This window comes from Suncus etruscus, chromosome 16 (assembly GCF_024139225.1).
Source record: "Suncus etruscus isolate mSunEtr1 chromosome 16, mSunEtr1.pri.cur, whole genome shotgun sequence".
NCBI lineage: Eukaryota > Metazoa > Chordata > Mammalia > Eulipotyphla > Soricidae > Suncus > Suncus etruscus.
In genome coordinates this window covers 67,257,923-67,283,859 of record NC_064863.1, presented here as the reverse complement: position 1 = coordinate 67,283,859, position 25,937 = coordinate 67,257,923, and the positions used below count along the sequence as shown (strand labels likewise).

Sequence of the window (25,937 nt, the reverse complement as noted above, 5' to 3'; positions counted from 1 at the left end):
CATTGCCTAAAGTACTATATAGATTCAATGCAATCCCTGTCCAAATTCAGACAACATTCTTCAAGGACTTAGAGGAGTCAATTTTAGTATTTGTGTGGAACCAAAGGACCCCACAGTCAATACTGAAAACAACAACAGGAACAAGAAACTGGAGGATTCTCATTAACTTGAAACTGTAATACAAAGTTATAGTGATCAAAACAGCATTGTATTCGAACAAAGACAGACTTTCAAACAAATGGGTCAGTATAGAATATCCAGTTATAAACAACCAAGTATATGGTCAATTAATCTTTAACAAAGAAGCTAAGAACATGAAATGGAAGAAAGAAAGCCTCTTCAACAAATTGTGTTGGGACAAATGAATAACCACATGTAAGAAATTAAAGATTAATTCATATCCCATACCTTAAACAAAAATCAATTCAAAATGGATCAAAGACCTTAAGATCAGATCTTAATTTATAAATTACATTGAGAAAAACATGGGCAGTACATTCCAAGCCTAGACCTCAAAGGAGTTTTCAAAGGTAGGATGCCAATGGCAAGATCTATAGAATCAAATCTGAATAAATGGATATACATCAAACTAAAAAGTTTTTGTATGTCAAAAGAAAAATGGGCTAAAACTCAGACAGCTGATTGGGAGAAAATAATTTCTCTCAACACATCAGATAAAGGGTTAATATCTAGGATATACAAAGTACTCACAAAGATTAACCCCAGAAAACCTAAAAATCCTATTTTAAATGGGGAGAAGAAATGAAGAGAAACATATCTACCTGAGGAAGACCAACAGATGACCAACAGGCACATGAAAAAATGCTCATTATCACTTGTCATTAGAGAAGTCCAAATCAAGACAATGAGATATCATCTTATACCAGTGAGGATGGCAAATATGAAAAATACTGGAACAATGGGGCCAGAGCAGTGGTACAGCAGTAGGGCATTTGCTTTGCATGCAACTAACCTAAGATAGACCGTGGTTTGATCCCCTGGTGTCCCATATAGTTCCCCAAACCAGGAGCAATTTCTAAGTGCAGAGCCAGGAGTAACCGCTGAGCATCACTAGGTGTAGTCCAAAAACAAAAACTAAAATACTGGAACAATTAATATTGGTGGGGAGGTGGTGAATAATAAACTCTCATCCACTGCTGGTGGAAATGCTTTCTGGCCCAACCCCCATGGAAAACAGTATGGAGGGTTCTTAGTAAACTCAGAGTCATACTGCTATATGATCCATTCCTGCTATTGGGTATCTATCCCCAGTACAGGAAAATACTCAACAGAAAGAATGTATGCACACTACTCTTCATTGCAGCACTCAGTACAATGATTAAGAGTTGGAATCAACCAAGATGTTCAACAACAGATGAATGGATCATGAAGATGTGGTACATATACACAATGAAATACTACATAGCTTAAGGAATGATGGAATAATGTAATTTGCTCCTACATGTGGATGGAACTGGAAGATATTGTTTTAAATGAATTAAGTCAGAAGAAGGATAAGTACAGGATGATATCACTCATTTAGAATATTTAGAATAATTGCATAAAGAAATGCAATGGTTCAGATGAGGGTTATTGAGAAGATTCTAGGTTCCAGACTAAGGAGAAGGGAAGATATTGAGTGGAAGAGTTGGAATATAAATATGAAAAGATGAAGAACAGGGATCACAAGGTCTTATGTGCATTTTGTGATGTTAAGAAAGAACAGAACTGATTTTACAAGCCACAGTCAACAACAATGGAATCATGAGACCCAAACTTTAACAACCAAAATTAAAAATGGATTTGTTATGCAGAGGCTGGGAGGGCAGCAGTGGTGGCAAGGAATACACTCTAGGAATATTGAAATTACTGGGATACTGGTGGTAGGATTGATTCTGAAACACGGTATGTCTAAAACATGACTATGAATATCTTTGTAAATCCCAATGGTTTAAAAAGAAAATTAATAAATAAGGTTGGATCTTTGAAAGAATGACATAGTACAGGGACTATGGCCATTTAATAGATTTAGTAATTAATTACAGTGCTTAATCTTAAGTAAGATGAATATTTATTTCATAACATTATTCAAATTTATTTGTTAAACTTTAATTCACTTAACCACAAATATTCAGTGAGAATGAATATTTAAGAGAGAAAAGGGAGTGGTAAGTAGTAATAAATATTACCGGATCAAGCAGAATGAGAACATGTGCATGACCTTGGCAAACAAGAGCTTATTTGGTGACTGATGGGAGTTTTGCAATAGGGTAAAAATGAGAATAAAAATCTAGAAGGCAGAATGGGCCCAGTGAACTGATTTAGAGGGATACTGCTAGTGGGTATCATGTGGCAACACTGTACCCATAAAACATTTAGACACATTTACCACATTCTATCAGTAAAATTAAATAATAGCACATTGCAGAGTATTGAGAAGAGAATGAATAGTGCCAAACATGTAAGGTAAAATCAGATGAGATGATAAAGAGAGATCATACAAATTTGACTTTATTTCTTATAACAAAGAACTCCTATTCAGGGGCCAGAGAGATAGCACAGTGAGTAGGACAATAACCTTGCATACAGTTGATCTTGATTTGATCTCTGGCATCCCATATGGTTCTCAAAGCCTGTTAGGAGTAAGTGTTAGGCAACGTTTGGGTGTGCAACCAAAACAAACAAATGAAATTTTATCCAGTTCATTGGGAAGTCATCAATATAGTATAAGAGATATATGTAAAATTAACTAATTAACAACAGGAAGATAAAACAACTATCTCAGAGAGAATAATATATACAAAATAAATCAGATTTCATAATGATGGATGAACTAGTTGTGTCTGGTTGTGCATAAGAATTTTATATTGTTGGCAGAGGTTTTCAAATGGCGCTCAGGAGGCCTTTGGGTTCAGTCAAAAGAATTTGAACACATGCAAACCATACACCTTATCTCCAGTGATATATATCTGGCTGGGAATTTAATGACTGATGCTATCCAGTGAGATCAGTGATACACATCTTAAAATGGCCAAATTGTAATTCAGGAAAAGGAGAAACATTCCAAAATAGAATTCATTTAAGAATATACACTACAGAAATACCTCTTTCTCATCTATGAAATATTTCAGTTGTTCCCCCAACTTTGTTTTCCCAACACTCTTAACTGTCAGTCCAGCTGAGCACAGAGTGGTTCAACTAGCAACTATTTCCCAACCTCCCACATAACGAATAGGGCCATCTGACCAATTTCTTGCCAATGGTACAGGTTATGTGTTCCATAAATTACTTAGAATTAGCTCCAGTCCTCTACTTCCTTATTTCTCCATTCCTATGCGGTGTGTGTTTGAGGATGGGGATGGAGAGAAAGGCTAGGGATGTTGATGAATAATTGAAGAAAATTGCCCATACTGTTGATAACAGCAACTCAGTAATGGCAGAACAGTAAGACAGAAGAAATCTGCTGTAATACATGGTTCTTTTCTTTGTTATCCCCTTTTACTTGAGAGAACTGTCCACATTCAGTCTTTCCAAACTCTCATGTTTTGAACTCCTCTGCTGTGAGGATAAGAGTAGCTCTGCTTTGAGTTACAAGAATAAACCATACTATATATAATCTTACCTAGATTCATAGCATTTGCCTTTCTTAGCAAGTTCAAAAACTTCAAAGATATAACCATAAATTAAGCTGATTCCTATTCAAGAATCTATATCATGAGGAAGGAAGTTACCATTGATTGGTAGGAACTAACTTTAATAATGATTTTGTACAAAGAGAATGAGAGTATAGGGAGGAGGACTGAGGTGGTTTTCAAGTGAAAAGTTACCAAGAGCTGGTGAATAGTTGTATTTATTAGCTAGTTATAGAACAGAGCATTTTATCTTCCCATCTTACTTTGCCATCCATATACTCTAGCCACTGGAGACCCAGGTTGGTGACAATTCTTGGAGTGCCATCATCTACAGGGAGGATGTCTATGTGGAATTGCTGAGGTGCTGCTGTCATAATCTGTTGGAGGAAAACAAACCAAAAAACTCATCTATCAGTCACATACATTTGAGACCTGTCAAAACCAAGACCTACAATATTGAGGGGATTGAGATTGGTTCATACAGCAGGAAGGACAACCAAACCATTCCCAGTATTTAACACCTCTTAACATGAAGTGGATGAGAGAAGGCTAACAGATAAAAGTAGTGCCAATTCAGAAGGAAAGCAAGAAGCAAACAACATTCTTGCTAGTATTTCACTAGCTGTGAGAGATGGTTCACACAAACCTATACATTCATGGAGTTAATATGGTTCTGTGGTGAAACAATAAACAAAATATTTTTTCAATACTCTTGTGGACAGAAATATAATCATTAAAATGTAAAATCCATTTTTTTTTGTTTTTTGGGCCACATCTGGTGATACTCAGGGGTTACTCCTGGCTCTGCACTCAGAAGTCACTCCTGGCTTGGGGAACCGTGTGGGACTCCAAGGGATTGAACTGCGGTTCGTCCTAGGCTAGCGCTGGCAAGGCAGACACCTTACCTCTAGCGCCACCATGCTGGCCCCTAAAATCCATCTTTTGCCAATGGAGAGAGATTTCATGGGAAAACTTTCTTTTATCTCAACTTTAAAAAATATTTACTTTAATTAACTTGTTTTGGGGGGTTGTGTCCAATGGTGTTTGAGGGGCTGTTCAGTGCCAGCGACCTAAGCTGGGCCTCCCTCACATAAAGCGTGTGCTTAGTTCACTGAGCTATCTCTCTGACTCAAGAAAATGTCTTTCTTTCATTCTTCCCTTTGAGGGAGAACTGTCCACATATGAAAAGAGAGGCAGGATAAATCAGGAATTAAAGTGTTGCTAGGAATAGTGAAAGGATTTGAGTTTATAACTTAATTTCCATGTAGATACACTGATAGACATAACAGACATGGAGAGACCTATTAGCACTTTCTAGTGGGCAAAACAAGCCACCATATAAGACATGCCTGTTCAATCTTCCTACTAAATCATTTCCATTTTTAAAAATGACACAGGGCCCCTAGAGACCAACTGTGACCTTTTAAATTTATCAGAGAAGCAGCCCTCTTGCTTAATTATCTTGAAGTCATGGTTTTCTTCTGAAAAGTTAAACTAATCAGGGGTCAGTTCGAGTTTAGGGAACGCAAATGAAAGCAATAACCTACCAGATGAGGAAGCAGTGCAGACCATGAACTGTAGGGAACTCCCTGGAGCTTATACCACTGATATTGGACTGACCTTCTCATGCCTGTGGGTCTAAAGGAGGCAGAGAACTTCTCTTCTTGGGGAAGAGCCACCATCATTTAACTAGAGAGAAAATGCTACACAACTAAGAATGGATCCCTCTGTTACTTTCAGTGGGCATGAGCTTCCTGAGGTGCTCACTAAAGTAGTTTGCTGAGTCAGGCAGATACAGTAGAGGCAAAGGTGGCCACAGGCAATTGTTCCTGGAGGAGAAACATGGGAACACAGCAGCATCCAGGTCAGGATTAAACTTGCAGGGGTCTCAAACTCAATTTACCTGGGGGCCGCAGGAGGCAAAGTCGAGGTGATCCTTGAGTGCAGTCAGTAGTAAGCCTTGAACATTGGGGGGTGTGACCCTAACAACTAAAACAAAACAAAACAAAAAATGATTCCTCTAGGGCAGGGCCACAAAATGTTGTATGGAGGGCCGTAAATGGCCCACGGGCTGCGAGTTTGAGACCCCTGGATTAGAGGAATGAATAAGATTGGTAGGTAAGGCAGCACAAGGGGGAGCTTAACTTTTTCCCACAGATATAGGACCACAGAGAAAAGTATCTTCATCTGTTTCACAACCTGGTCCTAAAATGCTAACAATGGTGGTTATTACAACCACAGCTTACTGAATATTTTTTTGTGTCTGAAGCACTGGTACTTTATGCAGAGTAAAGGTAGGGTCGATATTATTCCCATTTTACAGATTGGGGGTGTTGAAGCCTAGAGAGGTTATAAAGTATACATCTATATGAGTATCATAAGGATATACTACTCATAAGTGACACAGCCATAATTATTGAGAGAGCCATAATTTAAATAATAACCTACTGTGGGTTCTTTGGCTTTTTTTTTTTTTACACATATGGCAGTGCTTGGCAACTACTGCCTGTCAGTGGGCTTGGAAGATCATGTGTTGCCAGGGATCAACACTGAACCTCTTATAAACATAGCAAGTGATCAGTCTGTTGAGCCATCCTGAATCTTTTGGATGCAAAAGTCATTTTTAATCACTGTTATTTTCCCCAAATTAGAAGTCTTGAGGACCTGAGGTAACTAGAAAAATAAATAAACAGAAAACCTAGAGTCAAATAATATTGTTGAAAAATTATATAAACTAAAAATAAAAGAAATAAAGCATGGGTAAAATTTGGAGAAATTATAAAAGGCATAATGTTAGTGTTCATTTTTTCTCAAGTGTAGTAGGCACTAAATATGAATTACCTCCTTAGATTTATAGATGAATGAAAGCTAGTGATTACTATGATCCCTTCTGTACAATTGGAAAGCTAAAGTTTATTTTTCTATCCCCATAATCATTTATCTGGTGAATGTGTGCTTTGGAGACCACATCTGGCATTATGCCAGCCAGATGATCATGGGGATAAGGAGACTTTAAGCTGTGCTAGAATTTGAACCAGTATCACAGTAACCACAGTTGCTTGCTAGACAAGCATTTTAAACTTCATACTATATTTCCATTCAGAAACATCAAAGTTTAGAGAGCAGAAGTAATGTTGTCAACGTCAATTAGTAAGTTACAGACAAAGAACTCAAAGAACTCTCCATTTGTCCAAATATCCCTTCAGCATCACACCTCTGCAAGCTTTGCTGGGCCTCCCTCTCTGCCTCACCTTCTTGCCTCCCTCCTGAACAATAAAGAAGGGGTTGGTGCCATCAGTTACTGTGAAGGTGAATCGGTCTTTGAGGGAGTTGCTGCCATCGTGGCTGTAGCTGATGCGGTTCTGGTAGATGTCATCCATAGTGAAGGTGGAAGTGTGCTGGGAGCGAGGTTCACTGCCAGCTCGTTCAATAGTGCCATGGCGTGGCAGCTGTGTGATGGTGAAGGTGACAAACTCAGCCTGAAAGGGTGGCAGGGAGTAAGAGGAGAATGGAAAAAGAAGACCAGTGAATTATGGTCAATAGAGAGTCAAGATCAAGCCAATTCTCTAGCATAATACCGTAAGAATGGCATTTTCTTTATAAACACAAAATATAACATTAAGAAGAAAAATCATGGGGTCAGACAGTACAGTGGCTAGCACAGATGCCTTCCACATAGCTGACCCAGATTCAAACCCAAAATGCTAAATTAAGAAGAGAAATCATGGGGCCAGAGAGATAGTATATTGGATAAGTTACTTGCCTTGCACATAGCTGATCTGAATTCAAAACCTGGGATCCCATATTTTCCCTGAGCCCTTAAAGAAGTGATCTCTGAGCACAAAATTGAGAGTAAGCACTGACTGAGCACAGGTAGGCATAACTCCAAAACAAAAAATAAAAAGAGGAAACATGATGTTTGTTATAACTCAAATTATACTTAGATGTCTTTGTTAGACAGTCTTGGTCCTAGTAATAACGTAGGATGGTAGAAACTAAACTTTTTGAAATGATAATTTTATTTCCACACAGTTTTTGCCAGTTTCCCCAAAACTCTCTTTTATCTGTTTTATCTGTTTGTTTGTTTTGATTTTGGGGGCATACCCTGAAGTACTCATGTGCTCATGGATCAGTCCTGGTGGTGGTTGGGGAACCATAAACACTGCCTCAGGAACTTGGGTGAAACCTAGGTTGGTACCATACAAGGTAAGCTACCTTGTATTTTCTAAACTCACATACATAATCCCAGATGCATTGGAGCCAAAACTAACCTCCTACTTCTGGTTTTTCGGGCCACACCTGTTTGATGCTCAGGGGTTACTCCTGGCTAAGCGCTCAGAAATTGCCCCTGGCTTGGGGGGACCATGTGGAACGCCGGGAGATTGAACCACGGTCCTTCCTTAGCTAACGCTGGCAAGGCAGACACCTTACCTCTAGCGCCACCTCACCAGCCCCTAACCTCCTACTTCTAATTGCTACTTCTAAAGTGACATGGAAAAAAGAATGAATAGAAAACCTTGCTCAAGACTTCTTCCAGCAACTTAGGACAAGATGCAAAGGCCTGACCTGGGCCAAAACCTCTTCTGAACTGCCCCTGAGCTTCTCTCTGACCTCACTCTTTTTTCTATCAGAATGCTTGTTCACTAGATTACAGTTCTTGGCCTCATAGATGTCTTTTAAGCATTCCAAGCACACTTGAAATTTGACCACAACCTTTTGCTTTCCCTTTTCTTCTCCATATAAAACATGCCATTCTACTTAGAGTTCTCTCTGCTGAAAAAAATTAGCTTACTAAGGGAGCTTGAATATATAAGTCAGGGACATATACCTGTCTTGCATGCATTCTATCTCCAACACATTATTACATTACCAACCCTTCCTAGACTATGCTGACTAAAGTAACACACCCATTGATTGCATAACCCATAATCCTCTAATCATAATATTACAATTTCCATCTCTCCCTTTGTTCCTATAACTAAAAGGTGTAAGTTCCCTATGGTCTAAATTTACCTACTCTGTTCCTATTTACAGAATGTGACACTTAGTAAAAAATAAATATTTGCTGAAAAAAATAAATGAGTGAGTGAATAACTGAATGAATGAATCAATGAATAATTGAGTTCTGGCAAGAATTCATTGTGTACAATACTGATTAGTAAGTGGTGTACAAAAGAGTTCATTATGTCACACTGTTAGATACCTTACTCTGAAAGCATCACAATAATAAGTGATTAGTTTAAAGTTGTCATGTTTACTAAACACAGTTCATTAATTGGATCTTTGTTTAAATTGTAATAATGAGTTAATATCCTTATGTTATTATATATTATCATGTCATTATACCTCAATATCATTAACTCAGAGGAATTGAAATGATGGCAATAAAGTGGTGTAAAAGGTGCAAAAAAGCTCTGTCCATTCAAGTAGAGAATTTAAAAAAGGGGTAAAATACCGCTTACCTAGTTTTCTATTCAGATACCAATGTATTTGGAACTTACACAATATTATAATGCCACATAACCTCAATCAAAACTTAAAATATCAACTTGTTAAAAAATTGTCAGCTGTAAGTGGAGCACAGAATAAGTGAATTTATAGTATCAGAAAGAGTGGAAAGCTGTATGCTCCCAAACATGTCCATTGCTTTTTGTCTCTATTTTCTAGCATTTCAATCCTTCAAGGAGGTCTGTGATGACCACACACCCCAGGATGCACAAACACAGAGTGACAGATCCTCATTCTCCCTCAGACCTTTATTCACCCAGACAGCACAACACATCCTTACCTCGGTGTCTGCATCCATTGCCTTGAGCTCAAATTCGGTGATGGCCTTTCTCACTCCCTCCTGGACCCGCAACCCTGAAGTCTGGACAATGGGCAGTGAATCATCCACAGGACGAATGGTGATGTGGAAAGTCTGGGTTACCTGGAATGGCAGAAAAGTGCAGGTGAGCACTAGAACCCAGTAGCTACCAAGAAGAAATTAGGTATGTTCTCTCTCTCTCTCTCTCTCTCTCTCTCTCTCTCTCTCTCTCTCTCTCTCTCTCCATTGCTGGTATGACTGTCTTGCCTGCTGGAACCTCCAACTGGGCTCTTTTGACAAGGGTCAATGAAGGCTATTCTATGCTGGTGTTTAGAGGAAAATGATGCCCTCAGAGAAATAAGACATTCTGCATACTCCATTCAGAAGAGACTGTGCTGAATCAATACTCATTCTAGGAGGCAATCAAGCTTTTCTCCTACCTCATTGACTCCATCAGACAATGTAAAGCTGAAGGCATCGGAATGTTTCTCTGTCTCACTGGAATGGATATACTGAATATTTCGTGACATCAGGTCAGCTTGAGTAAAGGAACTGATCTGGAGACCTAGGGTAAAAGAGCAACAAGGAAAGAGATAGAATGTTAGGCATATTTCTAAGACTAGGGAGATGTTCCCTCACCTGATAGAGCTGTTTGTATTCTTCTCATAATATCTATATGCTTCTATCGAAGGCCTGTGATAGACTTGCTTGTGTATTCAATTTTCTACAACAGCATATGTTCTTTGGGAGCACAATGTTAACTTAATTATCTTGACTGTACTTTGTGCCAAAGCAACAGCAGGTGCTCAATAAATGTTACCCTCTTTTCTCTTGGGGTTTATGTATGCAGGACAAATCTGTGAAAGGCAGCCATTCCTTTATTTTCCAAACACCTCACATTTAATTTTTTACTCCCTCATAGTCTCCTAAACTGTCCAATTTTTTTCTCTGATTTTTAATATGATTCATGAGCTTTTGAGCACAGAAATCTTAGGACTTAGCTAAAGAGACTTTGCTGTGGTGATGGGCTAGCCATTCTTGGCCACTCTAATTTCAATGGCTATTTTCCAAGCCTTTTACGCTTATAGGTCTATGCTTTTAGTACCTATACACCACAGAAGCTAAGGCTGGCAGTAACAAAACTTACTCAAAGACTTGGGAGTTTGGGAAATCTAATCTATATAAAATCTAAAATCATTTGGATAAATGATATATTTTAAATGCTATGACTTGTTGGTAAATAATAAGATAAACAAAAATACCCTTTTTTAAGAATTAGTTTAAAATGTAAAAGAAATAGAAAATGGGGCCGGAGAGATAACATGGAGGTAAGGCATTTGCCTTTCATGCAGAAGGTCATTGGTTCAAATCCCGGCATCCCATATGGTCCACCCAGCCTGCCAGGAGCGATTTTTGAGCATGGAGCCAGGAGTAACCACTGAGCACTGCCGGGTGTGACCCAAAAACTAATATATATATATATATATATATAACTTCTTTGTTTTATTTTATTTTTTAAGTTTTTGAGTTAAAATCAGTGGTGTTTAAAGCTTTCTCCTGAGCTCTTTAAACAGGGATCTCTCCTACTGGGATTCAGGGGACCACACCATACCAGGTGCTGGGAATTGGAAACCTGGTTGGCTGTGTTCGTTCAAGGAAAGTGATCTACATAATGGATTATTGCTTTGTTCCCAGAAAATAACTTTAATAAGGCCAATATAGTCCACAAATGAGTAACACATTAAAGTCTTAATTTGATTTTTATAGAACCTTGCTTAATAGACATTGGCTAAGTATATGATAGGGAGTTTCCAGAGCCACCCCAACCACTGGTGCTCAGCGGCCACCAGGGATATACCTGGCTGTGCTTGAGTGCTATGGAGTGCGAGGGGTCAAATTTAGGGCTTTAAGCATAGGTTTACATGTATGTTCTCTCACTTGCACTATCTCCCCAGCTCACAGCTATTTAAGCTTTTAAAAATTCACTTTTCATATTTATTCAAAATTTAGACACTATGATTTACAATATTAGTAATTTCAGTCATACAATGTTGTAATACCACACCACTATTGTAGTGCTACTGTGTTTCCTTTCATCAATATCTTAAGGTCCTCTCCCACCTCCCCACTTGTCCCATTTGTCAAACTCAGTACTGTAGATCAACCCTTAGGGTCTTTTCCCATTAGTAATATGTTATTTACTTCCTCTGTTTCATTATACTCCTCATATGGGAGAGACCATACTGTGTTTTTCCTTCTCCCTCTGACTTGTGATTAGCTTCCAATCGTCTGCTCTTTGAAAAGGGTTTCAGCTAAGAAGTAAAAGAAATATGAACTGCAAAATTAAGCACTTATTACATATATGTTTTTAAATGTCCATCATCATTTAGCAAAACTGTCCAGAAATCTATATTAGGGCTTCATTCTCTGGAGACAGCCATGACTGAAATAAATTCTTATTTTTTAGTTCCTCAGCACAAATATACTTTTCCTGAGTCTAGGTCTTGGGATATTTATTTTGTGCGATAGCCTGGCTCTGAAATTCATGTACTATTTCTTGGGATTTATTGTTTGCCATTGTTAATCCTGACAAAAACAGTTTGCCTTTTCTGTTTAAAAACAAAAAGACTGGGCTTTGATTACTTTATGTTTAAATGTGACATCAGTGTCATGCTCTATTTTAAAAACAAAAATCCATGTCATGGTTTACATTTGCATCTCTCTTTATCATTTGAAATTTGTCACCCAGATACAATAGCCTCCTGGGTATCGGAGCATTAATTTTTTGATGAGGCATTTTATATTTCTGGGCTTGCTACATCAGCTTTTGACAGGGAAAAAATGCAGCCCCTGTCTTCTAGCTTTGTCTTGTGGCTCTGGACAGAAATCTATACTGTTCTTTAAAAATTTAATAACTTCAGGCTGGTTGCACTGAAAATTTAAATCTCTGCTCCTGATGTGAATCCATCTTCACAGCTCATGGGGAAATATGGCTCTGGATTCCCACAGTCAACTAGTAACCCCATTCATTCTTCTTTTTATAAGACAGACTGATTAAAGAACATGATAGACTTTTTTTTTCCCTTCCTCTTAGGAATGAAGTTCGAAGATTGATCTTAGTTTTATAAGAAATTTTTTACATAGAGGAAATTGGCATATAATAAATTACAAGTAAAGTGCATAATTTCATAGCTTTCATACATTCATGAAACCATCAACCATCACCCTAATCCTTATTGTGCGCATAACTATCACCCTAAAGCTTTCAACCATATCACCCTTCATCCTTGCCTTTTCTGTCTCCTATACTATTGTGTAGCAACAAATGAATAACCTTCAGTCACTGTTGTTAGTTGGCATTTTCTCTAATTTTTTATTTTTGCTTTTGAAGCCATTAGCAGCAGGCTGGGCTTACTCCTGACTCTGAGCTTAGGGCTCACCCCTAGTACAATTTAGGGGAACAGAAGTATGCTAGGATTCAATCCCAAGTTGGCCACATGCAAAGCAAACACTTCCTACTCAGTCCAGCTCCTTCTTTAATTTTTAAAGAAACATAATAATACAGTTTAATTATTCTATGCATGTTTTTTCTACTTGAGCAATACCCCCCATTTACATAACTGCATGTATTAAAACTTATTCCTTTTGATTGCTAAATAATATTTTGTTGTGTGGCTGTCTTAGCCTGTGGTTGGACATTTAGGCTATTTCCAGTTTGATTGAAAATTAATAAATGTCATTAACAAGAAGATTAGAAAAGTAATCTCGGGGGCCGGGCGGTGGCGCTGGAGGTAAGGTGCCTGCCTTGCCTGCGCTAGCCTAGGATGGACCGCGGTTCGATCCCCCGGCGTCCCATATGGTCCCCCAAGAAGCCAGGAGCAACTTCTGAGCACATAGCCAGGAGTAACCCCTGAGCGTCACAGGGTGTGGCCCAAAAACCAAAAAAAAAAAAAAAAAAAAGAAGATTAGAAAAGTGAGGTGGTTCATTTAAAATTGTACAGCTAATAAGAGGACAGTTCTTGGACTAGCACTTAAGGGTGGACTTGAACTAGCACTTGGATTAGCACGTAAGTATATAAACCCAGAGGATATGCCTGATGGAAGCACATTTTTAACTCATCTAGCCTCCTTAGTCTAAGAAACCTCTTGGATTTATCGCTTATCTTTTAATTCTTTCCAATATAAAAGTAACACATGCCTGTGAAAGAAAATATAAATAGCACAGAGAAGTGGAGAATCACAAAGAACACTCACAAATCTACATTAAAATACCATGATAACTTTGGATTGGATTGCACCTTCTAAGGTACTGAATTTCCTGCCATCTTTGACTTGATTAAAATATTAATTTTGATGGAGCATTTTATTTTATCAATACAAATTAAGTGACAGAGGTTAACAAGCTAGTACTTCAACATAAGTTTCAAGAGGACAAGGATTTTTTTGACTGTTTCTATACTAAAATGCCCTCTGAAGAGTGTGTGAAGCACAGGGAAACCCTGACTGGTCAGTAAATTTAGTTCATCTATGATCATTGATATCTGAGATGTTCCATGCATGGACTGACAATACATACATTTTAAATATTATTTAGCCTTTGCTAATTGGGTATTGGAAGACTTCAGTTACTCATCAACAAACAACTTCAAATAACATATTGTTCCTCTTGGCTGTCACAGAAGGTAGTTACTGTTTGAAATATCTTGAAGGCTTTTAATCTCGTGGAAGGTGATTTCAGTTACCAACCTTCTGGCTAAACTATGTATCTGTCAGTATTATGGAGACCCTCATTAACCCTGTCAGTTTTTCCAATTCCCCTAGAGGGCCAGCACATTAGCGAAAGCTGAGGCCAGGTCAGAGAAGTGAGAGGAACAAAGCCTCTCTGAAGAAATTGTCTCCCTAATAAAATGTTCAGTGAACACTTTGGCCTTCCTGCTTTCAGAGAAGCTGTGGATGGTTCTGTATATGTTGTCTGTGTCATTCCTCAGGCTTGTGCTCTGGGAAACTTTTCTGTTCCCACTTTCTTCAAGCCCTGTGTTATGGGCTTATTTGTGTTCCCCTAAATTCACGCGTTGAAGTCCTGACCTTCAATCCCTCAAAATGTGACCTTATTTGGAAACGATACCTGAAGATGTAATTTGTTAAAGTGGGCTTTTCAGGATCAGCCCTAAGACACTATGTTGAATATCTTTATAAAAGAGAACATTTGGATATAGACCAAGTGTCAGGTGAACAGGAAGATGAGCAGGAAAAAGAAAGGGAAAGTTTCTTCCCTCAGAGGAAACATACTGTTTCATGATAACTCAGGCCTAAATCTGGGAGTCCCTAAATCTGGGAGATTATACTTTTCTGTGCTTGAGCTGTTAGTCAGGGGTGCATTTGTTCTTTTTTTTTAAACTGGATTTTGGGTTACATTGGACAGTGCTCAGGAATCACTCCTGGGAACTAAGAGGACTATAAAGGTTGCTGGGAATTGAACACAACACTCACAGGCCATATGCAAGGGAAATATCCTGCCTATTGTACTATGGCTCCAATACCAGATTGTTTTTTTTATTGTTGTTTTGTTTTTAGGATATACCTGGTGGTATAGCTTGGAGGGTTACTACAGTTCTGTACTCTGGATTCCCTGGTGTTGCTCAGGATCATATTAGGTGCTGGGTGTCAGACCTGGGCCTCTTGAACACAGAGTATGAGATCTTCCCTTATGCAGTCATTAAAAGGGCCAGAGTGGTAGTACAGTGGGTAGAGAATTTGTCTTGCATTAAGCCAACCTGTGTTTTTTTAATGCATTTTACCTGCTATGTCACCATGTAGTTATATATATACTAGAATCAGTCATTTGTTTATTCATATTTTGGGGCTATACCTGTCAATGTTTAGTGGTTATTCCTGATTCTGTGCTCAAGAATATCTCCCTGTGGTGCTCAGAGGACCATATAAGATGCTGGGATCAAAGCCAAATTGGCTTAATGCAAGACAAGTTCTCTAAACACTGTACTATCACTCTGGTACTTTTAATCACCTCAGAAAAAGCAGATAAAATAATTATGACAATAAGATTATGTATTTTGGTCTTATTTAATCTCTCTAATAGTAATTGTATAAGAAATGCTGTTGCTTTTAAAATATAAAAATTTGAGTGGCTATACCAATGAAAGAATTGTTTGTCTCTGGTGATCAAAATTAATGCTTCTTAGGGCTGCCGCTGAACTAGTCAGGGCTAAGGTCAGCACTTAACGCACATTCATAATGGTTCTGGAGAGATAGTACAGGAGGTAAGGAGTCTACTTCACATGCAGCTTACTTTGGTTTGATCCCAGCGCCAATCATAACACTCTGAGCACCATTAAGAGTGAACCCTCAAGAAAAATAATAGTAACAAAAAAGCACAACCATGCCTTTTTAGATGATGACAGAGAGGTTGCCCCTATTGCAGTTTTACTTTACGAGAGAACTTAGTTGAACCTCTCAGATAAGAGTGAGGAAGATGAAAGATGAGTGAGGAAGGAAGAATCCTAATGGTCTGGCTCGTCATGCAAAGAGAATAAGTTTAATTTAGTCCCTAACAGTGAGAGCATCCTAAACTTTAGCCTGGGTTCTAGGATTACTGACTCCTCAGGGGCAGATGGGTCAAAGCCAATGGTGGCTTGTTCATGTCCTACTGCTGACTTTCCTCACTCTATGCATGCCTGAACTACAATGTCCTTTACACAAGGCCCACAGACATTTATGCTGCCACTATGTCAGGATGGCTTCTGGGGGGAAAAGCCTACTTCTTCATAAGGAACCCCAAAAAAGTAAGTTTAAAAGTTCAAGAGCCAAATGTTATGTTTATCACTTGTAAGAGGGAAAGGAAAGAGGTTTGTCTAAAAAGAGATTTCCAATTTTATAGACTTTTATTCTTTAACTAAACTCTTTCAAGAAGAACTTCAAAGAGAATAAAGAAGAGAAAGTGGAAAAATGATAGGCAATACCCTGGAAAGTTCCTCTCAAAAGGTTTTTTATCAGCAGAAGGACTAAGACACCTAAATTCAGCTTTGAGAGCATTAATTTTATTTTGATTTTACTTTAGTTTGTAGTACTCTGCATGGAATACAGGACATCACAAATGTAAGACTAGTGCTATATGCTGAGCCAGCTGCCCAGACCTAAAAGAAGTCACTTCAATGAGCCAGTCTTGGTGATTTGTTAGTAAATAACAGAAGATGCTGGTGGTAGAGTCCTTTTAATTTTTTCTAATGGTACAGGGGATTGAACACCTCACACATACAATCTACGTACTCTACTGATGAGCCTACATCCCAAGCCTGAGGGATGAGGTCTTGTTTGATTATATTTTATTACTTCAGCCAAATACATTTTCCTGAGGTCTTAATAAAAAAGTTGCCCTTGGGGGCTGGAGAGATACTGGAGATAAGGCATTTGCCTTGCAATCAGAAGGTTGGTGGTTCAAATCCCGGCATCCCATATGGTCCCCCGAGCTTGCCAGGAGTGATTTCTGAGCATAGAGTCAGGAGGAACCCCTGAGCGCTGCCGGGATAACCCCCTTCAATGTTGCCCTCAGCAGATGGAACTGCACAGAAGAGTTAGTTTCCTACCTAGAAGGGTAGGAAAACAGTCTACAATTCATAGAATTTGAATGAAGGTAAGCTGAATGGCAAATAACAATTTTCTTCAACAACAACAAGAAAAGTATATCCCTGAGTTTGAAAGATGACTTAAATGGCTGAGCACATGAGACTCCTGCATGCAGGTGGGAGTTCAATCCCACCACCAGTGCTTCATGGTTCCTTGGGCAGAGTCTGAAGAAATCTCCAGCACAAAGCTGCTGAGCACTGCTACATGGGGTCCACTGCTCCCACCAGCCAAAAAGATCCCCAAGATTCACCTCCCACGAAACAGAAAGTCTTGGCGACTCATAGTAATGATGGCCTGTTTCTCTCCTGTGTTGCAGGATCTTCCTTTCTGTGCCCTTGCTGAGAGCAATGCTCTCATCTGAAAAGGTGGTTCATGACACATGGATAATATACCAGGTCTAGAGGGGAACTTCCTAGACCCAAGAAGGAGCCACCTGGTTGGCAATCAGCAAAGGGTCCATGACAGAGGCTTCTAAATGCATTTGGGGATTCTAACAGATAATAAAAGGACCCTTATTTCATCTGGTCAAGAATTCGTTGTGTATTCTTCAGCCTCTGAGAAAGGTATGACAACACTTGCAGGGTCTGTGCTAAGAATAAGGTAGTTTTCTCTTTAAAATACACTTGGAAGAAATAGTGCCTGGCTCTTCTTTTGAGAGAGAAGCTTTGTGGTTCCCATATCCAGGAGAACCTTAGTGGCTACTCCTGTCTCTGCTTTTAGGACTCATTTCTGGCAATGTTCAGAAGGCCATTATGTTGTGCCAGGGATTGAACTAGGGTTGGCCACATGCCAGCAAAGTGTCTTAACACTTATACTATTTATCTGGCTTATCCCTGGCTCTTATTGAAGCATAGGGATGAGACTGCCCTAGGGATGGTATTAAGAGATGTGTGGTTGTTGTCTAATGGAAGTGTGCCGCTATCAATCTACTCACCAGGGAATCAAATTAAAGGCAAGAAAAGAATTCAGATTTTTGATTAGATGCCACAGTTCCCTGGTCCTCATTAACAGTCTTAGTGACCTTTTAGGCAGGCAATGATTTTGCTAGACTATTCCATGCACAGGAGGACATGTTTCATCCTTAGCTTTGCCTCAAAATGCTCATTTTGCCATCACATCCCTCCTCACATCTCAGCAGGACCACTTGTGCCCTAAAAATGACAGCCCAGTGTCCTATTCCTGGAGAATCAACAGTGCTGCAGCTGTGATCATCTAACACTCCCTCATCTGTATTTACAAGATCCATGCCTATGAGTTAAGTAACTGGATGCTCAGTTGGGCCTGGTATTTCCCAGCCTTCTTGCTCACAGCTTTGGAAACTATGATTTTACACTAAAACTCTTAAAAAAATATAGGCTATGACTGGAGAGACAGCTTTAGTGGGAGGAGCGTATGTTTAGCATGATTACGGTTAAATTTGATTTTTAGCACCCATCCCTGTGCCCCAGAACCACAGGGGGGTAACCCTGTGGCACCCACTGGCTTGAGCACTGGTTACACAGTTTGAGCTCTCCTGGGACTGGTCCCTTCAAAGAAAATTGAAAAGAAAACAGGCTCTGTGGTTAGAAAGATGCCAACAAGCCCAGCACTAACTAACTTCTTTGAGGAAAACTAATTTCTTTGAGGAACTATCTTGAAGTTGCCTTCTCCTTGCAACTTAGCTTTTTTCCGAATGATAAAAATCCCAACTCTAATTATTCAGAAAAAAAGGAGTGTTTTGGCCCCTAATATGCCCCTCAGGGCATAGTGCCTCAGCCCACATAGGAACTAGAATCTGAAACTACTGCTCCTGAAAGGAAAAATGGAGAATCTTCAAGATAGCTTCAAAAGGTCTGCATACTTGCTTTGCCCTGCTGAGGGTCTGGGATCAATTCTCTGCGACACTTGGTACATTTTAAGTATCATTGGGTAAGATCCAAAACCATCAGGTCCATGCAGTAAATGAGATGCTTTAAGTCTTTCTACTTCTCTAAAGAGAACTCTCGATTACAACTGTTGGCCAGTCAGGAAGCATGGCACGTGAGTGAATTCCTCTCACAGTTCATAGTCAGGATGAGGCCTGAAGCTTCAGCTGACTGTGAAGGGCTGGCAACAAAGGGTCATGCCAAACAGGCTTCTGGTTTCAAAATAGCTCATTGAGTGCCCAGTGAGTGCACCACAAATACTGATAAGGAGTCTGTCTGCTCTTCTTGGAAACAAAGCTCAACCACAACTCCAGTACACCAGCCTCACCCAGACAGGCAAGAGGGGTGAGGAGCCATGGGTTTTCTGACAAAAGAAGAAGGAATCAAGATATATTTCTCTCGATGGCAGACTTCTAACATCATTGTTTTATTTTATTTGTTTCTTGGGCACACCCAGCAGCGTTCATGGGTCACTTCCGTTAATGCTCAGAGAATTGTAAGTGGTGCTGTGGACTAAACTCAGATCAGCTACATGCAAAGTACATGCTTTTACCACTGTACTAGCTCTCCAGCTCCAATAATTATTTTTCATGGAAGTAACATGGCATTATAAAATCATTATAAAACTTCAAGAGTGCATCATTCTATATAGTATATTATTAAAAGTTGAGTACTTCCCTTACTTTATCCAATTTACCTACCCCTTCATCTCCTTTTGTCTGGCAACCACTGATTTGGTTTAATTATTTAAAACTATACTTCTATTTTCATTATTTTTATTTTTTGCTTCTTTATACAACAGATATGAGTGAAATCACAGTGATTATCTTCTTCAGCTAAATGATATCTAGAAGCATCCTACCTCCAGGTATGGGTATACCTTCAAGTATGGGTATACCTATGTTGTGGTAAAGGATAGAATTTCTTCTTTTTTATTTTATTTTATTTTTATAGCTAAGTACTACTTTATTGACATGTACTACATCTTTAACTTTAAAAAGAATCACATTAATGGAAATACTTCCAGGGCAGATAGGGAAAAAGAGAATTCTAGCTAATGCCACATTGAGACTAGAGTTAGTGGTATAGAAGGGACAGGATGGGGGTTTTATGAATAAAGGGGATGGGTTTGAATGCTCTAGTTACTTAGAGTTACTAGAAGTGGACAGGTAAGACCATGTGGATTGGGAAGCCAAGACTGGATGAAGGGGTTGCCTCTTGCTCTTCCTCTGGTTTGGAAAGACATATTCTAAAGGGAGAGAAAAACATGAATGTCTCTTTATATGCCTTTCTGGTCTGTCTAGAAAATTTAAATAGAATCCCAATGAATGTAATCATGGTCTATTTTGGGCAGACCCATCTGTCTAGGACACTCTTTCCTTCTGTGCTTCCTGATTCTCTCTTCACTTTCTCCAGGCTGATCTGGAACAGCATCCCACAGGCATTACTATAGTCTGGGTCAGATAAAAGTGGTAGGTGGGACTTAGCCTTGGCCTCTTGCTTGTAGCTCTGCCTTCTTAAGCTTGGAACAAGGTGGGCACAGTGGACCAACTCAATAGTCCAAAGTCTGTCCTTCCATCTTTGGAGAGACATAATCAGCAGTTTGACAGAACCCTGGCAGATGCAATTAGCTCATGAATTAGTTATCAAGTATCTCATGCAGCCAAGGTCTGTCAAATGCTGATCTGCAAACTTCCTCAAGAACTTTAGGACAAAACGGTCAGCTACATGTTTTACTTTGCAGTAGGGATTTTGACCAATCTGTCTAGCCTTCTTTTTGAACTCTTAGCACACAACACTACACTCTCTCCTCCGCCATCATCCAGGGACCCCGACGTAGTTCTTTTCCTTCACCTACTCTGCCTGATCCCCCTTCACCCCTTGAAGCTCCTCTCCTACCACTCGCCCTTTCAGTCATGCTGCATCAGTCAAGCTAGACCTTTCTTTGCTGTAATGTTTACAGTTTGTCTAGGATGTTCTTCTCTTAGATGTTGCCATAATTAGCTTCCTAATTATCTTCAGATCTCTGTTGAAATGTCCTCTTATTATTAGGAAGGCATACTCTCAGTCTCTTGTTTCTTATGTTCTGGAATGCCCTTATTTTTCCCACTTTAAATTCCCCAAGACTACACTATCTCTACTGTTTGATACTCTGCATCAGAAAGTGCGTGCCATAAGCACAAGTAGGGCCCTGTTTGGCCATCTCCCTGGGGGGAAAGAATGAAGAATATGTAGTTTAAAATATAAACAAAACCAACAGAGTTAGCATCTCCTTCCAACTTCTATGGTCTCATTGAAGTATAAAATAAAGACTAGTTTATCTTCAGATTGCTTTTTAGGAAGTATCTCGTCCTCCCATCCATTCAGCTGCCAAGTTTCATAGGTTCACTGCTTGAAATTCATAATTCCTTCCATCCTATTTATTGAATACTTACTAGGTACCAGGCATTGCCTCCTACATTATTCTCATCACACTATTTCCACTGCTGCTCTTTCAGATGAAACTTCTCTACCCCCTACCTGACCAAAGGTGAAACTTCTTCATCTGCCTCCTATCTGCCTCCTGTCACTGCCTCCTATTTTTCTTTCAGATCATCCTATTGGACACTAGATAAGTTTCCTTTCCTTTTCCTGCTCAAAATTCTGCCATGCTTCTCTATTGTCAATTGAATGAAATATAGATGACTTATCCCAACATTGAAAACTCCCCCTTAAATATCAATCTACTTAAGAGCTCCATCTACTACTCTTTTCAGAATCAAAGTTTTCTCTAAACTGGTCTATTCATTATTTTTTGAATGTGCTCACATGCTGTGTCCATTTCTAGCAATAACACAATTTCTGTCTTCCTCAAATTTGTCTCTCTCTTTTTTTTCTTCAAATTTGTCTTTTAAGAGCACTCTGAAATGCCACTGCTGTGCACCTTCCCATACAAAGTAGCCTCTCCCACTTTTGAATCTTATGACACCAAGTTTAGACAGTTCTAAATACCTCCTATAATTTCCCTGTGCTGTGGTTATCTGCAGAGAATTGTGGAGGGCCAAGATAATCTTACTTATCTTTACCCTTACAAGAATAACTAAAACAGATTCTGGCTCAATGTATGTGCTCATTTGTTGTTTGCTCAGCTGAAGTTTTGGCACACGTTTTGTTCTTCTTCAAAGACTTTAGAAGAAGTAGGTTTTAGGTTTGACATAAAGGAATAAATAATCCTGTTATTATTAAAAAAAAAGTATTGCTTACCTAAAATTGCAACAGAATCTTTAATTCATTTGTCTATTGAACATTTACTGTGTATTAAATATAGTACAAAATAGTATATGATGGAAAAATTAGTACAGTAATAAATAATTAGGAATGAAGAAAGATCCTAAGTGATAGGGTTATTCCCTATAAAGTATCTGTGATGTTAAATCCTTTGTTGGGTATTTGTGAATCCAAGAACAGGCCCCAGAATGAGAAATTACTTCCCATCCCCTTGTCCCCTTTAGGGGGGAGACCTTGGTAATATTTATCCGCAGCAAATAATAATCCACACAGACAAGAAGGATAGGGCGTAAAAGATTGGGCAAAGAGAGAGAGCGAGTGAATCCTCTTGCAGCCTGCAAACAGCTTTCGCAAAAGGCCCCTCTCCCCCGTCCATCAAGCTATTTATTGCCAACTCCACAGCACCCCCACCTGGAAGGTCTAGGTGGGGCAATAGTCACAGAACAATCCTAAGGATATATTTTTATATACAACAATTCCAAGAATAATCTTATGGAAACTTTTTCATATACTACAATTCCCAAATGCCTACTAACTCCCAAATTTTGGGTTGATGGTCCAAAAGATCAGAGTCTGACCTGGTGAGGTTGTATGTTCCAGGTGGCCCAGCTGGGGCTGTGTAGTGACTCTGTAGACCAATTCTTCAGGCACAGTCTCCTGGTCAGTGGCAGAGAGCTGCAGAGTGGTGATTTTCTTCACTGAATTTTCATCCAAGACAAGACCTTTATTGGTGATGATGACTGGTGGGGATTTGTCTTCTGAAAAGATCAGAAACTGATTTGAGATGAAGTTTTTCAGGGAACTTTTCAGTCATTGAATTCTTCTATAAGAGTGAGATCTGAATAGTCCTCAGAGGGACACCAAGGAATCAGAGGAATTATTTTTGGAATTACAGGGTATACAATCAGCTCATGAATAAATAAATAAAATAAAATGAGCTTTTAATCAAAGCTAAAAGCACCAAAGGTATCTTCCACGTATTACATTGTTTTTTAGCTGTTTGGGGGGGCCAGAAGGAAACAGAATTGAGAGCAAAGTGATTATTTTAATCTTGATCACTCACAGTTTTCATATCACTTGCATAAAGAATGGGTTCAAACCTTAAAGTGATGTCCACAGTATAATCTATAGACCCGTACAATACAAAAGTAGTTTTAGAAATCCAAAGATCTCTTACCCTCAACGCTGATAGAAAAGGACTGGCCAATCAATTTGTTGCCTTTTTCATCAACCACATCAAATTTAAAAGTAAAACTACCACTAGGTTCTCCTCTTTCATGACTATATTTAAGTTGGCCTGTAAAAAGGACAAGAAAATTAAGACTTGATGGTAGTGCTTTTTAGTTTATATTTCTGACATTAACTGGTTTTCCCATCCAATGAATCAATTAACACCATATCACTTTAGTTCTGCTTTTTATATTTCTATCTAAAGTATTCATTCATTTCCTTAATTTCCCTACTGTGCACCTTTTCATAATTAAAGATCCCCTTAGAATAAAGTCATTCCAAATTACACTGCTTGTGGTTGAGGCCATGAGAGCTGTCAAAGATTATGAAAACTAGATAAGAAAATTTGCCCACATGTGAAAGGCATGGACTGTACACACAGCATGAGTGTGACCTTTCATGTAACTTTTCACAGGGTGAAGAACATAGAATGCAGCCCTCACTCTCCAAGAACTGGTTGTATCCATTTTTTGAAAGACCCTTAATCATTTTAGGAATTACAATATAGACAATCAACCTACAAAAAATGGTGGACTACAACCAATGGTGTTCAGGATTTGCTCCTAGCTAGGGCCTAGAGGACTTATCATAGAGCTAGGTGCTCCTAGCTCTGCACCCAGAAAATACTCTTGGCAGGCTGTGGGGGATCATAGAGGGTGCCAGAAATTAAACCCAGGTTGGCTGCATGCCAGGTAATCACCTTATCCACTGCAGAGTATCTCAGATTCCTGAAGTGTATTATATTTTGTTAAACCATAGCATCACTTTTAAGTACTTTTTAAGTACTTTTAATCATTACTTTAAGTACATGGAAATATATCAATATTTAATTTGCTCACACCTCCTGGTGCTCAGAGCTTACTTCCTGCTCTGTACATAGGGGTCACTCCTAGAGACACTCAGGGAATCTTAAGAGGTGTAGGGGATTGAATCCAAGTTGGCCACATGGAAAAGCAAGTCCCCTTCCACTGTACTATTATCCGATTCCCTTTGGGCTCTATTTAAAGAAAGAGATACTGAAGTAAAGAATGAAGGAATTAATCTCCCTTTGCCTTTTGTTATGCCAAGTGAAATGAGGTTTCAGATGCTGCCAATTTTAGGTGTTAATACATTGACAGGGAATTCACTTCTACTTTCAGGGGTATATTTCTACCACTGAATGGAATTGCACTTGACTGTGATTACTTCCTTCACCTCGAAAATGTGTTCCCAGTTTTATCCCTGAAAGTGCTGTACAGTAACTATGTAGCATTGAACATTTATGCTTTTACATTACATCAGCATTTCCTGGAGGAGGGATGAGCTATGCAGTCTCCCCCAGGCAGCTCCTATTTATGCCCTTCTATTTTGCTTAGTTCATTAACTTGTGCTCTTTGGGGAGCCGGCAAAAAAGATATAAATTGTTCACCTATGGCAGGCATAATTTTCACCTTAATCCATCCCAATTCACTTGTTTTTCATTTTTCTCTCTCTTACATACCTCTTAGCATCAGAGCAAATGAAAATGATTTTTTTCTTCCATAATAGCCTCAAATTCCATCATCGCTATGTCAAAGCATAAACACATTTTAAGTCAAGAAAGATAGTTCTTTTTTAAGAAGCAAAATATCAAGGAGACAAGAAAGAATAAATGAAGCTATTATTCAGAACAAAGATAGAGGGAGGCTGTGGCAGTAGCACAATGGGTAGGACATTTGCCTTGCACATAGTCAACAAGGTTCGGTTTCTGGCACCACATAAGGTCACTTAAGCACTGTCAAGAGTGATCCCTGAGTGAAAAGCTAGGAGTAAGCCCCGAGAACAGGCTTACAAAAAATCAAAAGCCAAACAAAACAGAGGACACTTCCTAGTGCCATGGGATTCTGGACATGGGATTTCATCCTGATATAGTGTAATTGGGAGTCTCACAGCAGAGAAGAGTGAGCTACCTTGACTGATGTCTGCTTGTGTGAAACTTTGGACTGGACCATCGACTGAGATGTGCTCCATCTTGTCATGTTTGACCACTTGCAGGCGTCCAGCTGCGGGGTCTTCTCTCAGCACATATGTCACTTTATGGGCATCTGAGTTTGTATCTTTGGCTTTCAAGTGCTGTTCTGTGATACGTACTACTGATCCTGTGAGAGAAGATAGGTAGGTTACTCCTATCACTTCCTCGGAATACCATGTTAAATGATTTCAGAAAAATCAGACATTGATTTGTCATATAATTACAGGGTCTTGGTAAGCATGAGTTACATTCCTTACTCAGTTTCTAACTGAAGACAATTTAATTTTCCTAAGAAAATTAGTCCCAATGTCCAAGTTGAGACCCTACCCTCCTCTTCTTCTCTCCTCCTCTTCTTTTAAGATTATTTTTCTCTCTATGTAAACCTTTCCACTCTCTCCCTCCACTTTATTCCTGTGACAACTATATAATATCTTCAAGTCCTGTGATGTAAATAGTTTCAAGATCCA

The 25,937-nt window shown here is 39.0% G+C and overlaps 1 protein-coding gene across 1 annotated transcript in view; it reads right to left on the bottom strand.

The window, feature by feature from the left end:
• Positions 1-25,937, bottom strand: part of FRAS1 (Fraser extracellular matrix complex subunit 1) — a 377,453-nt gene that overhangs the window by 87,071 nt on the left and 264,445 nt on the right. Inside the window, 7 exon segments of the mRNA XM_049789877.1 lie at positions 3,896-4,009; positions 6,884-7,111; positions 9,421-9,561; positions 9,879-10,003; positions 22,829-23,008; positions 23,428-23,547; positions 25,409-25,597. Coding sequence (XP_049645834.1) covers positions 3,896-4,009; positions 6,884-7,111; positions 9,421-9,561; positions 9,879-10,003; positions 22,829-23,008; positions 23,428-23,547; positions 25,409-25,597 — 1,097 coding nt within the window.